The 15,398-nt window shown below is 29.2% G+C and overlaps 1 protein-coding gene across 1 annotated transcript; it reads left to right on the top strand.

Annotated features, from left to right (window-relative positions):
• Positions 1-189: 189 nt before the first annotated feature.
• Positions 190-13,210, top strand: LOAG_07271 (CAMK/CAMKL/NUAK protein kinase; the record flags this gene model as incomplete). Its single annotated transcript, XM_020447386.1, has 36 exons — positions 190-310; positions 461-612; positions 769-954; positions 1,424-1,556; positions 1,814-1,947; positions 2,034-2,143; positions 2,238-2,385; positions 2,465-2,581; positions 2,757-2,908; positions 3,115-3,268; positions 3,586-3,759; positions 3,988-4,212; positions 4,568-4,660; positions 4,789-4,974; positions 5,301-5,471; positions 5,793-5,915; positions 6,250-6,404; positions 6,507-6,685; positions 6,829-6,902; positions 7,107-7,189; positions 7,589-7,705; positions 8,190-8,236; positions 8,424-8,606; positions 8,721-8,824; positions 8,915-9,000; positions 9,168-9,243; positions 9,373-9,467; positions 9,823-9,986; positions 10,103-10,165; positions 10,488-10,619; positions 10,818-10,972; positions 11,753-11,852; positions 12,381-12,501; positions 12,578-12,739; positions 12,843-12,949; positions 13,098-13,210. Coding segments are annotated over 36 exons (4,695 nt in total), but the record flags the coding sequence as incomplete, so codon positions are not given.
• Positions 13,211-15,398: the final 2,188 nt, after the last annotated feature.

Raw genomic sequence — 15,398 nt, 5'->3', positions numbered from 1 at the left:
TTTTTTTTTCTTTTCTTTATTTCTAACTAAAATAAAATATTTTTTAATTTTGAAAATTTAATCCTCCAATTTGTTTGCTTTATTTCTACCAGATCTTCGTTTTCCATTGAATATAACAAAAAAAATTTTTATGATAAATCGAGCAATTCCAGATTTTTTTTTTTTTTTTTAAATCTGTTCTAATTTCAGGTAGCCGTAAAGCTCATTAAAAAAAGTGCCATTGAAAATAAGCAAGATTTGGTGAGAATTCGGCGAGAAATAAGAATTATGTCCGCACTGAATCATCCCAATATTATACAAATTTTCGAAGGTTTTTTTTTTTCATCTTTTTTTTTTTTTTAAAAATAATTTTTTTGCTGTAAAATTAAAAAAAAATATATGGTTTACATTAAATGTTTAATTCTAAATTATTATAGATTAATACGAAATTATTAAATTAAAATATTAAATTAAATTTCAGTGTTTGAAAATAGGGATAAAATAATACTCGTCATGGAGTATGCAAGTGGCGGAGAATTGTACGATTATGTAAGCACATTTGGATCTCTTCCAGAACCTGAAGCTCGCCGAATTTTTCGTCAAATTACATCTGCCATTCTTTATTGCCATAAGGTAACTTTCTTTGTAAACGATGTATATTTAATGATTTTAAGTCTGAATTAAAATATAATTTTTTTCTTTTTCAATTTTAACATTAAAATATTCCAAAGAATTTTTTCATATTTTTCTTTTTTTTTTTTTTGTTATTAAAATTTCATTGAATTACAGCATAAAGTAGCGCATAGAGATCTGAAATTGGAAAATATCTTATTGGACGCAAATAACAATGCCAAAATTGCCGATTTTGGACTTTCCAATTATTTCTCTGATAAAACATTATTAAATACATTTTGCGGCAGTCCACTTTATGCTTCACCTGAAATTATTAATGGAACACCGTACAGAGGCCCTGAGGTTTAAATATAATTCCTTTTAATTTATTTATTTATGCTAAATTTATTCATGCATTTATTGAACCCAAATTTATTTAACCATTTATTTAATCCAAATCGATCATTTATTTGAGCTAATTATGTTTATTTATTCATTTAAGCCAAATTTATTCATCTATTAATTTAAACCAAATCCATTTGTCCATTTATTTGAGCTAAACTTTTGAAATTTCAATCATTTTTTTTTCTGCAATTTTAAGCTTAAATTTCCTTCAAAAATGCTATACTTTTTCCTCATCCATATTATCCATATGTTTGTTTTAAATTCATTTATTGATTGATGAAGTTTCTTATAGTTTAAAAACTTTCATTAGTATAAAATTGAGGGAAAGAAATTCTAAAAGTTTTTATTTGATTAAATTATGATTTGGCTCTTTTTTTTTTTGTTGTTTAATTTGGCTAATTATGATAATTTAAAATATAAGTTACAGGTAGATTGTTGGAGTTTAGGAATTCTTCTCTATACACTTGTTTACGGGTCAATGCCATTTGATGGCCGTGATTTCAATCGAATGGTTAGACAAATTAAACGTGGCGCATATTTTGAGCCTGATACTCCATCAAGTTTGTTTACATTAATTATTGATTTAATCTGATTTTTTCTTTCTGGATATTTATGCGTTGTAAAAGAAGTAACAGCAACTTATAAGCAATAATATTTACCACAATAAAATTTATTTGCTTATCATTTCTAGCTGTATCAACCATGATAAAATTTGTTTGCTTATCATTTCTAGCTGTATCAATCATAACAGAATTTATTCGCTTATCATTTCCGGTTATATTAATCACGATAAAACTTATTTGTTCATCATTTTTAGCTGCCTCAATGCTGATTAGAAATATGTTGCGGGTGAATCCAGAAAGGCGAGCAGATATCGATGAAATTGCTAGTCATTGGTGGTTAAATCTCGATGAAAATATGCCAGTGATTCAAGAACTTCCAGAAAATCAGGTTAGCAGAAGTCATAAAATAAGGCTTTTGTATTGTATGTTAATTATCATGATTAATAAGAAGTATTGGAAAATTCCAAATTATAGATCGTCGATCATACGCCGTTAACAGATCGCGCAGAAACAATGATAGTGCAAGATTTGGCTGATGAAGCTGATGTATTCATGGATTTTGGGCATTTAAGTCCTTCAACCAGGTATTATTTTTTTTTTTTAAATTTTTCTTATAAAATAACAATTTTCTTCCAATAGGTAACATTGTAATTTTATCGTTAAAAAACCATTTTTTAGACTTAAAATTGAGGAATTTCGAAGACGACGTAAGGAAGCTGAAGAATACATTGAAAATTCACCAATTAAACCACCAAAAACACGAAAAACAGATGGCACCGAAATGTCAACACTTACAGCTGCAGAAAAAAGTTTACGTCATGATCCTGTATGCTTATGCAATTTTTATTTTGTCACCTTTTTTTTTTAATCATGATTTAATTTCAAATCATTGGTACAATTTTCAGCGATTAAATAAGGAAAAGGAGCGGGAACGAGTAACAGTGGAAGAACCGGATGCATACTATGAACCATTAGAAAGACTTAAACGACTCGAATCAAGACTACAAAGCAAAGATAATCAGGTAATTATTATGCATAGCAAATTAACAAATATACCTAACCCAATGAGAATATATATTAAGTAATTAATTTCACTTATCTATTCATAAATTGGAAAAATGGATTTTATGAAAATGACAAAATCCAATATTTGTTTCGTATGTTTCTTTTTTGCTCCAATATTTCGCATTTTTATAGGTCCTAGCAAATAAAGAAATTCGTCGTTTTAAACAACCAACATTAGCAATTGCTAGCGAATGCGACAGTAGTGGTAGCAGAATGAAAAACAAAAATGAAAGATTGAGTCCGGAACAACCTGATGATCCAGTTACGTCGAATTCTAAAATCAGGTTTGAAACAGTTTTAGTTTCTACCATTTATTTATCAATTGAAAGGTTTCGAAATTTTTTAAGATTATTTTTTTCCAAGCAAAATTTAAATTGATTAGCCAAACTTGAAAGTCTTAATGAGAGTTTTGATAAATGTTACTTTAAATTACAAATGATTTCTGTTCCAAATGTTAAATGAAACGATTTTCAAATTGTTAAATTTTTAGTGAGAAATCGACCGGTACAAGTAATGAAACTTCTAAACCATCATTTGTACCATTGGATTCCGAAGCTGTAATTGCAGCAGCCAAAGCATCTCGGAAGCCATCCGCTGAAACATGGAGATTGGAAATGGATTCATTGAATATACTTATGAATCAGGTTTTTTTTGGTTTAATTAAAAATTATTTCCTTCAACTATCCGAATTATCGAGAAATGTGCAGTTATTCCACCATGGGATACTATCGCTCATATGAATCATATAGATTATACATGATCATTTCTCGAAACAAATGATTCTAATGACAAACACAATTTCTAACATTTATCAAATCATCTCACATAATTCATGTGATAAATTAAGCGATCAGGCTATCATTTATGATCATTAAGCTATCATTTGTTATCATTTAATGCCTATGATAATTTAAATAAATTTCATGAATTCACATGTAATTAAATGTAATTTACTTTGTAGGTATTAGAACAAATGGAGAAAGGACCGGTTAGTATGACATTAGTTGCACGTATTAAAGCTCATCCATTTTATGATTCACGACCAATGGTAAAGGAATTATTGGAATCAATTATTGCAGCTCAACCACCATCTGTACAAAAGCAAGCTTCGAAATTAATCCAACAACAATCTCAGGTTAAATAAAAGAAAAAAAAGATTTCTTTTTTTAATTTGGAGAAAAAAAAAAGCAAATTTCACAATTTTGCTGCTAAAATTATAATAAATAAGGAAGAAAATATTGCATTGAATAAATGAAGATTTCATTAGATATAATTATTTAAAATATTTGCGCATAATTTTTCAATAATTATATAATAATTCGTGCATGTAATGAATCAGAAATTATGCATACATTTTATTTAGGAGTTAATTAAACGACAAACAGCTGGAGCAGCAATAGCAACATCAATTGGTGGAACAACAGTCGGAATAACAGGAAGACGAAGTAGTAAAACGTATGAGAATGCAACTACAACATTGGTTAAAGTAGACGAGAAACGAATTCCCGGAAAATATCAACCAAATGGTATAGCACAATGTAATGGACAAATGAAAAATTATAGCGAAAGACCATGGCATAGTGTAGAGGTATCGTATTATTTTATTTTTTAAATAAATTATAGTTTGAAAATAATTAAAATAAGTAAATTAGTTTGAAAATAATTTGAAAATAATAGATCAAACATCTACACATTTACATAGATTTTTAAATTTTCTCGCAATTAGCAGCAATTAATTATGGGAGATTAAAATTTCCTTCTGATTCATCTAGGCTATATGTTAGAATTAATTATTATTAAAAATGAAATAGTGAAACAATGAATCATTATATTGTCACTTTTGGTTGAACTCTTACTGCTAATTTTAATGTCACATTTATATGATTAAGTTAGCTATGATATAACATTTAAACAATGTTTTGTTTTTCCTTTTTTTTTTCTAGGTTGGTTTTGATCCGGATGAGGATGCAGAGCATAATATCGGAACAGTGAAATCTTTCTCTCATAATGATGAACTTACAGAAGAGACTGTTCAGGTCTTCATCTTTACTGATGTCTGAATCAGTTTATTTTCTTGAAGTTTAAAAAGATTCCTACCAATTTTATAATTAAATACGAAACCCATCGATTGTTTGTAGCTGATAAGCTACGAATGTTCGTTCAGGATACTTCGTTCGAAGATGCAAGTGATGGTGAAATTATCCTGGATGGTGATCGAAATCAGTCTAAAGTAAATCCACTAGATCATGATGAATCATTAAAGGAAAGTGAAGAATGTGATGATGAAGATGATGAGGAGGTTGAAGAAAGTGATAGTGAAATTGATGAACTTGGCAAAGAAGTAGAACAGGTAGTTTGATTAAGTAATAAAGCTTGTCATATATTTTAATCATGAAATGAGCGTATTGGATTAGTTGTTTTCATTGATTTCCAAATTACAGCCAGATTTTTCATTCCATTAAAATTGTACTTAAGTTATCTTATCACGTGTAGGAATTCTCATCATATTTTGGGTTTGGATCATCGATAACCTTGTAAATAGGTAAAAAAAAATTAATCAGCATTATTTTCTGAAACCAACCATGTATTAATATTGGCATGTACATTTGATAACGGATAAACCCTTGTATCTTAAATAGCATTATTGCTTGGAATTTAAATTCGTTCTAATTAAAGATCGAAGATGAAGAAAATGCTTCATATCGTACAGCATTATCAGAGGAAAATCTCGGCGATTCGGGTGAAAATAATCCACCACCAGATCCACATATGAAAGTTGTTGCACCACAATTCGTCGATGCTTTCGATCGAGGCTTAGCAAAACGACAAAGCAAAGGGAAATATCAGGTTTATTTGTTCAAATTTTTCCTATAAAACATATTACTTTAAGAAAAAAAAAATTATATATTACAAAACATATTATATTGCGAAACATGTTAATTTTCTTTTAAGCAAAAGATAATGATTAAAATATCAGTAGAATTAAATCATAAAAAAAGAAAGAAAAATTGAATCATTCTATCAACCATTCTGTCAATTATGCATAAAAGCATCAATAATTTTGATAAAGATTTAAAATGGAAAAAAAGAAAAAACTGAGATAAGGGAAAGGCGAAAAAGTATGGGTATTATGATATCATCCAAATAAAGACGTTATTTGGATTGTAGCATAGTAAAGTAGAACTATACGGTCGAGGTGTATCGACGGAATGTGAAAGTCCAACTTTGCCACATCGGCGTATCGGTGGACCCCAACCGACCATTGAACGATCGCTATTCCTCTTTGATAAGGCATCTTTTGTTTCCTTCATTTCATCTAATTTTATTATTTTTCATTTTATTATTGACTTCGTATATTTTATCAATTCCTTATTTAAATTTTAATTATTTTAAATATTACAAGAGTTTTAGATGTTTTAATTGTTTCCGAAAGTATAACGATAACGAATCTTCAGTTGACATTTTCCTTTTCTGCATAGTGTTATGATCTCTCTTTGATTGTCCTTGGAATTTTAATTTAATTACGTGAAGTTTTCCATTCATTGTTTGGGATAAGTAATATATTTTCATTCATCAAAATTTCAACGGAAAAAAAAAGAAAATAGAAAATGAATGTATTTTACAGGCAAAGAAATATATTATGACATATCCAAAACCGATTGATGATAGTGGTGATGATATTCCGGGTAGGCTTGGTAAAAAAATTGTCAAGAATTGGCTACGAACACAAGATCCAGATGTTATGGTTACGAGTACTGAAAATCCAGCTGAAATTGCAAGGTAGCTGATTAATTAATATTTGGTTTGTTGGTTTACCTTTTTTTGCAGTATGTTTAAACAATTTTAAAGAAGTTCATAAAAACAATACGGATCATTTTGCAGTAGAGTTTGCTCGGTACCACCACGTTCACCACCCAATGAGATGAAATCGGATGATGAAGTTTCGGAGTCAGAAAGTGACGACGATGAAGAAGATGATGAAGATGAAAATGAAGAAAGTGATGAAGAGGTTAGTAGTGAAGAAAGTGAGGCGAACAAAGTGGCACCGAACAAACAACCAGGTATTTGGCAATTTCACTTCAAAAATTTCAATTTAGATTTCAAAGTTTTAATTTATAACTTCTATACATTTGGGAGCATCTATTATTTTTACAATTCCTGTAGTTCCAAATGTTGCTGACAATTATTGATTCTATTTCTGTAGTTGAAGTTGAAAATCGAAAATCACAAGTGATCAGTCCAGAAGCAGACCATGTAATAGGCGATACGAAATATCAGGTACTATTTCCACATTAGCATTAAAACTATTTTAAAAAGTTTCGAAATAATTACCACATGCATATGCAAAGGTCAAATGTGGATTTAAATTGAAATGTAAAATAGAAATGGTTTCATGAAATTACAAATTTTATAATTATTCAAGTTTGATATTTCTTTTAAAAAAAAGAAAACGAAAAAAAAATTTTTTTTCAAATTGTCAAGATGAAACCGAAGGCTAAGGAAGAGCATAATAAAAAGGATGTATCATTGACGACAAGAAAAGCAAACAAACCAATTAAATTAGGGTTAGTTTTCGTTTCAATTGAGTTTTTTCTCATTTGCAAAATTCAAATGAACCAAAAAGAAAAATTTATTTTCTTACTTTATCTTAACCGATTGAGCGTGTCCTCAACAAATCTTATCACCCAATTATTAATTATTTCGCTTCAAAACTCAAATATTTTTGCTACTCAAATGTTTCATTTCAGCTTTTCAAGTGAAATTTTAATACAATAATTTTGTTCTACCTAATTTCCTTTCTTTTTTTCTTTAATTCATTTTGATAGTATGGTATTTTCAATAATGTCCAGTGCACATGGCGAAGATAAAGATAAATGAGTGATGATAAACTTCGAATTTCGATAGTTTCCGGTCAATTTCTCTTTTCTTTTTTTTGTGCTTTTAATTAGTATACTAACTTTTAGTAATCGATCGTTAGCTATACCGTCATACGATGCAGCTGCATCATTTCTACGACGTCATAACTGGGATCGTCGGAGACGAAATCGTACCATTGATGTTTCAGAGAATGTTTTAAAGAGGTTAGCTTACTTTGGATGATAGCATGATGTTTTTTTTTCGTTTCAATAGTTTGTGTTTTTCAATTGCTTAGTAGTTGTTTACTTTTTCTGCTTTTCGAAAATCAAATTCACAATATGCTAGAGTCACTAATTATTGAAATTAACGAATTAATTGATGTGGGAAGGAGGGAAAAGTGCTTCCAATATTTGCAACAATTTTTATAATATATATTAGTGTATTATCGGTTGAGGTTAAAGTCAAAGTTTGTTTACATCGGAAAAGCAACATTATTATTCCATTACTACTGCTTAATTTTCTTAACAATGACAAATAAATATAAGGATCGATATTAACAGTGTAGAAATGAAGTTTGCAATAAAATAATTGTGGTACAGTTTCGAAATTACAATTCTTGTGTAATTTCAATTAGTTTGACGCAATAGGTTTGAGAGGAACCTTAATTTGGAATCATTTCATTAAGTTCCTGATTGTTTCTCATTTTAGCATTACTGATCATCGTGACGAGGTGACGCCTAGCCGATATGCTGTTGGTAAGTTTAGCTACGCGAAGTTGATATTGCTTTTTAGACTTACACTTTTCTAATTTTCATCATTTGAGATTGTTACCAATTATATGCTTGTTCATATGTTTTTATGATTATGAAGAGCAAAAATCTAAAATCAAATTTGATTTTTGTTTTAACTTTGCAGTGAGTACTGAAATTTGAATTTTTACAGGTCATACAATGGCAGCAACCAATGATCCCGTTGGATTATCATTGATTCGTACAACAGGTACACCTACTCGATCAATTTCACCTGGTTTAACAATCGTTGATCGTACTTTGTATCCAACTGACCTTTTTTACGCTCATAATAAATTTTTAAATGAATCGAATGGCAAACATTTGGCTAGTCCAGGTTAGCTTCAATTATTTTAAATATATTAATGCAACAGAAGTTTCCGTTAGGATTGTTTTTGTATTTAAGGACCTTCTAGTTTTAAGAAATCTTCCGATAACTGAAATATTTCAGGATACCCGAATTCAGCTATTTATGGACAAAATACACGTTATAATGACGACAGTTTTAGAAAAACTGCTGAAAAAGATGCAACTTCACCGACACGGCTCAATGCTGTTAGTTTAAGCTTCGCCTTGTGACCTTATTAATAGACTGATATGCCACATTGCTGATGCAAACAAGTTGATTGATTCATTTATTTACAGGGATTGAATCATAATTTGTATACGGCACGTGACGATAAACGGAAATCAAAATCAGCGCATGATCTTTCACCTGATCGACCTGATTCGTAATTCATTCTCTTTGTTAACATTAATGTCTCATTAAATGAAAAGTATATTGAATTAGATCAATTTGTTTTTAATGGGAATCTCAACAGAATGGATAAAAATGCAGCAGTTTATTTATTAATCCAAAAATTGTAGCTCATTCATTAATCTGTATCTTAACATTCAGACATACTGGAACCAACACTAATGTAAACAAGCTCGCTGCACCTGGTTCATCCATCATTAATCGTTATGATAACGAGGTTTCGTCGTTTGCTCATTTCTTTCAACTATAAGTGAAATTTTATGAAAATGATAAGCTGTTACAATATGATATGATATCACAAGAGTTTATCATTTCCATGTTCCATTTAATTTTTATTCGTTTCCAGTCATCAGTACCTCAGTCATGGGCATTAGAGCCGAAAAGATTTTACGTCTATCAGACAAGAGCTGAACGTGAAGCCGAGAAAAATACAGCTGTTAGGTAACTTTTTCTCTTCTCTGTGTTGGCAAAAAAATACTGCCAATTTTTGACCAAACTGCAAACTCAGCTGAAAAACTTTGACGATGTCTTGCTGAAGTCAACGTATAACATTTCTTTGATTACCGTTTCCATCGTCCGCTACAAAACTAAAAGTCATGCAATTATCATTCACTAAAGTTATGTCATTATTATCATTGCTTTGATATTAGCTTAATATTTTGGATAATTCATACTGGTCAATTTTAACATTACTCATTTTCTGTATCGTTAGATTATTTCATAATCAAGTTAGCTAACTAACACCGCTAAGCATACTTTAAACACGTAATTCTGTAATATGAAGATTTTTCTACAGTAATTTGCATCCTTCATCAACGTATCGAATGCCAGCTTCTTCATGGTATAGTGGTACATCTACCGGTAATCATTCCATTTCTTCATATGCATCAGATTACAAATCCAGATATGATGATAATTATCCGTATCGACGAAACAACAACTATGATAGTGACACTGGAAGCAAGTTATTGTAAACTGTGATACATGGGAATTCCTTGGCATTAATAATCAAACAAAATTCTTTCTTCTGAAATCTGTTTTTTTTGTTTTGTTTTGTTTTTATTTTTGTTTTACAGCTGGTCATAATGCCGAAATGACGCCTAACATTCAGAATCAAACAAATCACGAATCATCAAATGGTTATTTTCTCTCTTCATTATTTTACCAAACAAAAATCAAACTTTGTTTGACTCATTCGATTTATAGATATTACAATCTATATAAATTAATTAGGTAATTTTTTTAATCATATCATATTCGAAAAAAGATTAAGTTCCAACCATTTCCAATTAATAGTAGTAATTTTACTTCAACAGTTTGGACGGATCGAAATAATGCACTTAAATTTTTTCGTTACCTTTTAAATTTTATTTCCGAAAAGTTATTCTTCCTTGATATAATTACAGTCCTAATTTACATTTTATCTATTGATAGATTATCAATGTTTGTTACATATTATAGCTGCAACATATCGTTATCGACCAGCAGGAAGACATATTGCATCAGTTCTTGGTGATCCTACTCGTCGCATATATGGCCGTTCAAATAGTATGGAAAGGAGTGCATTACGTCAAGATGATCTTGATTATTTTGGTTCGTTTGTTTTAATTTTCAAAGTATTTAGTGAAATACTTTTGATCGTTTAGAGTAATGGTTAATTTTTTTTCGAAATTATTAAAGTTAATTTTTCTTTTTTTGTCTTTGTTTTTTCTTATTTCACCATTTATTCATTCAACAAATTACTAAGCATTAAAAATAAACAATTGTTGATGTGTGCTTTTTTTTAAATAGGTTTCCGAAATTTCGTAACGACATCGGACATGCATACTGGTGATAAAGCAGAATATAGTTATGTCAATTTTCACGATACAGCTGTTCGAGGATCAACACCACATGAACCGGATCATAGCAAATTACCAACGCGAGGCATTTTGAAAAATAAACAAGTAAGTTGCATTTCAGTTTTGATCTAATATTATAGAATTCCGGAACTAATTTAAATCGTAATGCTATTCTATGATAGCACTGATTATTTTTTCATAAAGTAAAAGTAAAAATTTTATTGAAAAAATTTTTGGGCGAAAAAATTTAGATAGTAATTTTGAATATCCAATTAGACAGTTCAGATTAGTTTTACTAAAATGAAACCTTCAGTATGTCACTGATAGCGAAGCTAAGAATGCGACAACATTCAGAGTTTGCTTTATCAATGTTCGCGAAGCAGATTATTTGTAGTATTAAATTTGTAGTATTAACTGTTAGCTATTGTCGATTGCAGAAAAGCATCCTATAATCTTATCATTATTTTGATATCCATGCTTTATCTGTCATTTGTATGAACATAGGTTGATGAAAAAACGAAATTCACGAGAAGTTTCTCATTTCCAAATATTTCTAAGATTTCTAAATATTCTTGATATGGCCCGAATATATAATTTGCCTGAATTTACGAGTATAATTTTTCTTTTTTGATATTTTTTCTTCGCCTCAGTTCAATTAGTAATTGAATTTATTGTGCTAGTTTTTCGTGTATAATTGTGTTTCGAATTATATATTTGAGTACAAAAGCATAATTAAGTAATCGTATGCTATGACTGTTTTATCATTTTGTGTGTACTTCTTAAATAAATAAATAAACAAATAAACAAATACTAATACAAAATATATATTAGTGAAAATTTTCTGAGTGAAAACAGACGACTTTTGTGTTATGTGAAAATTTCTAGAATGCGGAAAATGATAGCAGCCGTGCATCAACCGAAATATCGTCAACAGGAAGTGGTCAAGGAATAGTTGGAGGGAAAGATCAAACATCTGCAGCTTCTGGTATGTTTTTTTTTTTTATTCGAGATTATGTTCGGTCGTTGTATTATGTGCTCCTAGGAAATTTTATCAAAGTAAGTTGGCAATAATATGTTTTAGGTGATATTTTAGTGTTATATCACATTATATAATACTTATCTGTTTCACTGAGTTAGCAAAGTAGAATGACTGCTAGATGTTGTTAGGATCATGCTTCCAGATATGTCTTTTTAAAAAATTTGGAAAGCTGAAAAAATGTGGGACAAGTTATTGAAATAAAACATTTATTTGACCATCTTAAATGCTTCAAAATTCGAACGTATTTTAATCTTATTTATCAGCAGAAAAATGCACCAATCCGAGAGCAAACAGTATTTCATCTATTTTGTATCAAAAAGAAATTTGAGTTCGATAATATCACACATCATGCATCGACTGTTAGAAATGTTAACAAAATTATTTCTTACAGTGATCGTTGTAGTTTGCTTCGATTTCACTCTAAATTGCACTGTAATTTAATTTTTCCCAACCAAATTGTGTGCAATATTTTAGGTAAAGTTTCGAAGGATGAGCCATCGAAAGCAGCAAAGAAACGTTCACTTTTTCTGGCTCTTGGACGACGAAGAACAACTGAAATGCGTCTTGGTCCGGATGGTAAAATTACAGTTCCAGGGTTAGTCATATTTGTTATATTTAAATATGGTCAAAAAAGATTTTTTTATTACTTCGAATTGAAAATATTATTTCAGATTGGAATCAGACTTCAAGAGACCATCATCACCTATTGATAAAATTAAATCACTTTTCCGGAAAAGTAAGGAAAGCGTAGCAATGCCAGCAGCTTCCCAACAACTACCAAGCAATTATGCACATCTTGATTACGCCAACTTTTTATCATCGCCTTCATCACGGTAATTTTCTCTCAGAGCGAAAATATTTAATTCGGATGGATTCAGTTAATCATTTTCTAAAAAAATTAACAATTAGTATTTAATTGAGCGGAAGTTATTTTAGATATGGTTTCACGGACAAAGTTTATGGTGTATATCCATCATCTCATCTTACACCTTCATTTACACGTGATCCGTTTGCATCACAATATCGGAAATATACGGGTAAAGGTTTCATTTCAGCTTACAAAATTACCAAATTTCTTTCTTATAACTAACAGCTCTAGTTTCAAATTTCATTTTAATGCTAATATTATGCGCTAATTGTGTTAATTATTATTGTCATGTGATATGTTACAATGATTGCTCTTTGTTCCAGCTGCTATAACAACACCTGGATCAACTAGTAGCAATTATAATCGTTATAGCTATACAACTGGTGCAAATGATCGAGCATTACGTCACTGGCATGAAGATCCTCATCCTTACTAATAAATCAACAGCGTAATAGAATTTCATTATGATCATCTTCAAACCTGACGAAAATAAAGATTTCTTTGCGCCTTTAGGATTTTGATCGTCGTTAAAGAAAAAATGACAGAAAAAATTCAATCGTTAGGGTTTCATTTATTGTTAATAAATTTTCAAAGGATAGGGACAATTTTCAAAAGTGATATAAATTTGAAAAAAAAAGAATTTTAGCGTCAAGAATTCTTTTGCAATTTACATGTCAGAAATTTTCCTCTTTCTGCTTCAAGAGTTTGACATAATTCCTCAAAACATATGATATATACGAGTCACGTTTTAAAACTAAACCATTTTGTCTCATCTCTTTTCTTTTTTCCTGATACTCTGTGATATGATACTGAAAAGTTTTATCATGATGGTGCCGAATTTAAGTTTCTTTCTTTTTTTTTCACTGCATCTTTGATATTCCTAATGATTTGAATGTAAATCAACTTTTTAAATGTCCGCCTTCGTATTTTTTTGATTAAGATAATAAAGCCGAACCATGCATTTATGCAAATGATAACAGTAGATCACTGTAAATAATACACTTACCTGATACACTTTGGCAAATTTCCTTTATCGGACAATGGCAAAACATTTTTTTTCTCTACCTGTTTATACAATTGCTTCAAATATTTTTATTAAAATAAGTAGATAGTAAAACAATTATAGTAGACAATTATAATAAAATCATAGAGGAATTGGTAGATGAATTTTCATTCAAGTAATATAATATATAAAGTGCAGGTAGAAATTGAAGGATATTCTAGATAATTTCTGCTCCAGGAAAAAGCATTTTTCAACATCTAATCTGTTTTGCAAACAATGATTAAATCTAACAAGAATCAAGTCATCCTGTTTTCGGTCACAAAATTCAACCTTAATTCAACCTTATCTTTTCCTAATCTGATAAATTATTTCTCAAAAATTTTGAAGCTTAATTGTACCTTACCAAAATAAATCCCGGTAGTGATAATTTTGAAAAATATCAGTGATAAACCTTACGGATTAATCAATATGGAAAATTATGACGAATGAAATATAGGATGGATTTTTTTGGATTAATCATTTGTATGGCTGATCAAATCTGATTTTTGTATTCAAAAATTAGAATAATATCACAATATCACTTATTCGGCTTTTTTTTCTTCATTACCCATGAACAATATGGCTTCAAAAAATATATGAAACATTGGTACAACAAGGTGTGAGCCTAAAATAGACAAGTTAATTTGAGCCTGAACGATCGAAGAATTTATATGATAATGCTATCATCGATCTTGTTTGCATCTTGGTTTGTTTTCCAAAATTTCATAATCTAAACTGATAGAGATATACAATCATTTTAATATCCGAAAATATGTCCATATTTCTGGAATACCAAAAAAAAAAACTTATCCAGTTTTGTTGGATAAGTTTTATTTGGATAAACTTTTCCAGGAAGGAGCGCTTATCCAGTTTTGTTTGAGTAATATCAATTCAATTTTCAAATTGCTTTAAATAAATTTAGATCTCAAGGGAAAGAAAAAAAATGAATGAAAAACTATAAGGAATTGTCATAAACATTTTAAAAAAAAGGCGCAATACATATTGACAAATAGTTTTTTTCAAAAAAAAAAGAAAAAAGATTACAGCAAGAGGAAAAGTGATGAAATTTACAAATTAATTAATTTTTATGAAGTTATAAGTTTATATTTTAACTTTCATTTGTAACAAATTTTTGGGCATCCATTCAAATTATATTTGAAGATATTTATTTTTCTCTACCGAATGTTGAAATTCGAAAAATTTCAATAAAATAAAATGTCACTCATAATAATTTATGTTTAATGAGAAATGGGAAAAGGAAGTAGTGTAAAATGTAAAGGATAAATTACAGTAAAGTTAAATAATTTTGGGAATATCTAAAAAGGAACGGAAAAAGGTATAAAAATGGATAGAAATTAAAAGTTGGAATTTTAAAATTTCCATTTTTAATCTTTTTCATATAATTTACAAAATATTATTTTGGTAAAATTCGAAGAAAAAGTGCATAATTTTTCTTTACATCTATTCATTTATGTTTACAACTTTTCTGCACCAATTTTTTTGAAGCATCCAAATTTAATTGATTTCAAAAAAGAAATTTTTTTTTTTTTGCTATCAATAAGTCGTACTTATTGAAGGATAA

The sequence above is a fragment of the Loa loa genome (genome assembly GCF_000183805.2).
Source record: "Loa loa unplaced genomic scaffold supercont3.625, whole genome shotgun sequence".
NCBI lineage: Eukaryota > Metazoa > Nematoda > Chromadorea > Rhabditida > Onchocercidae > Loa > Loa loa.
Note: the sequence above shows the minus strand (reverse complement) of the source record. Positions and strands in the feature narration are given on the sequence as shown.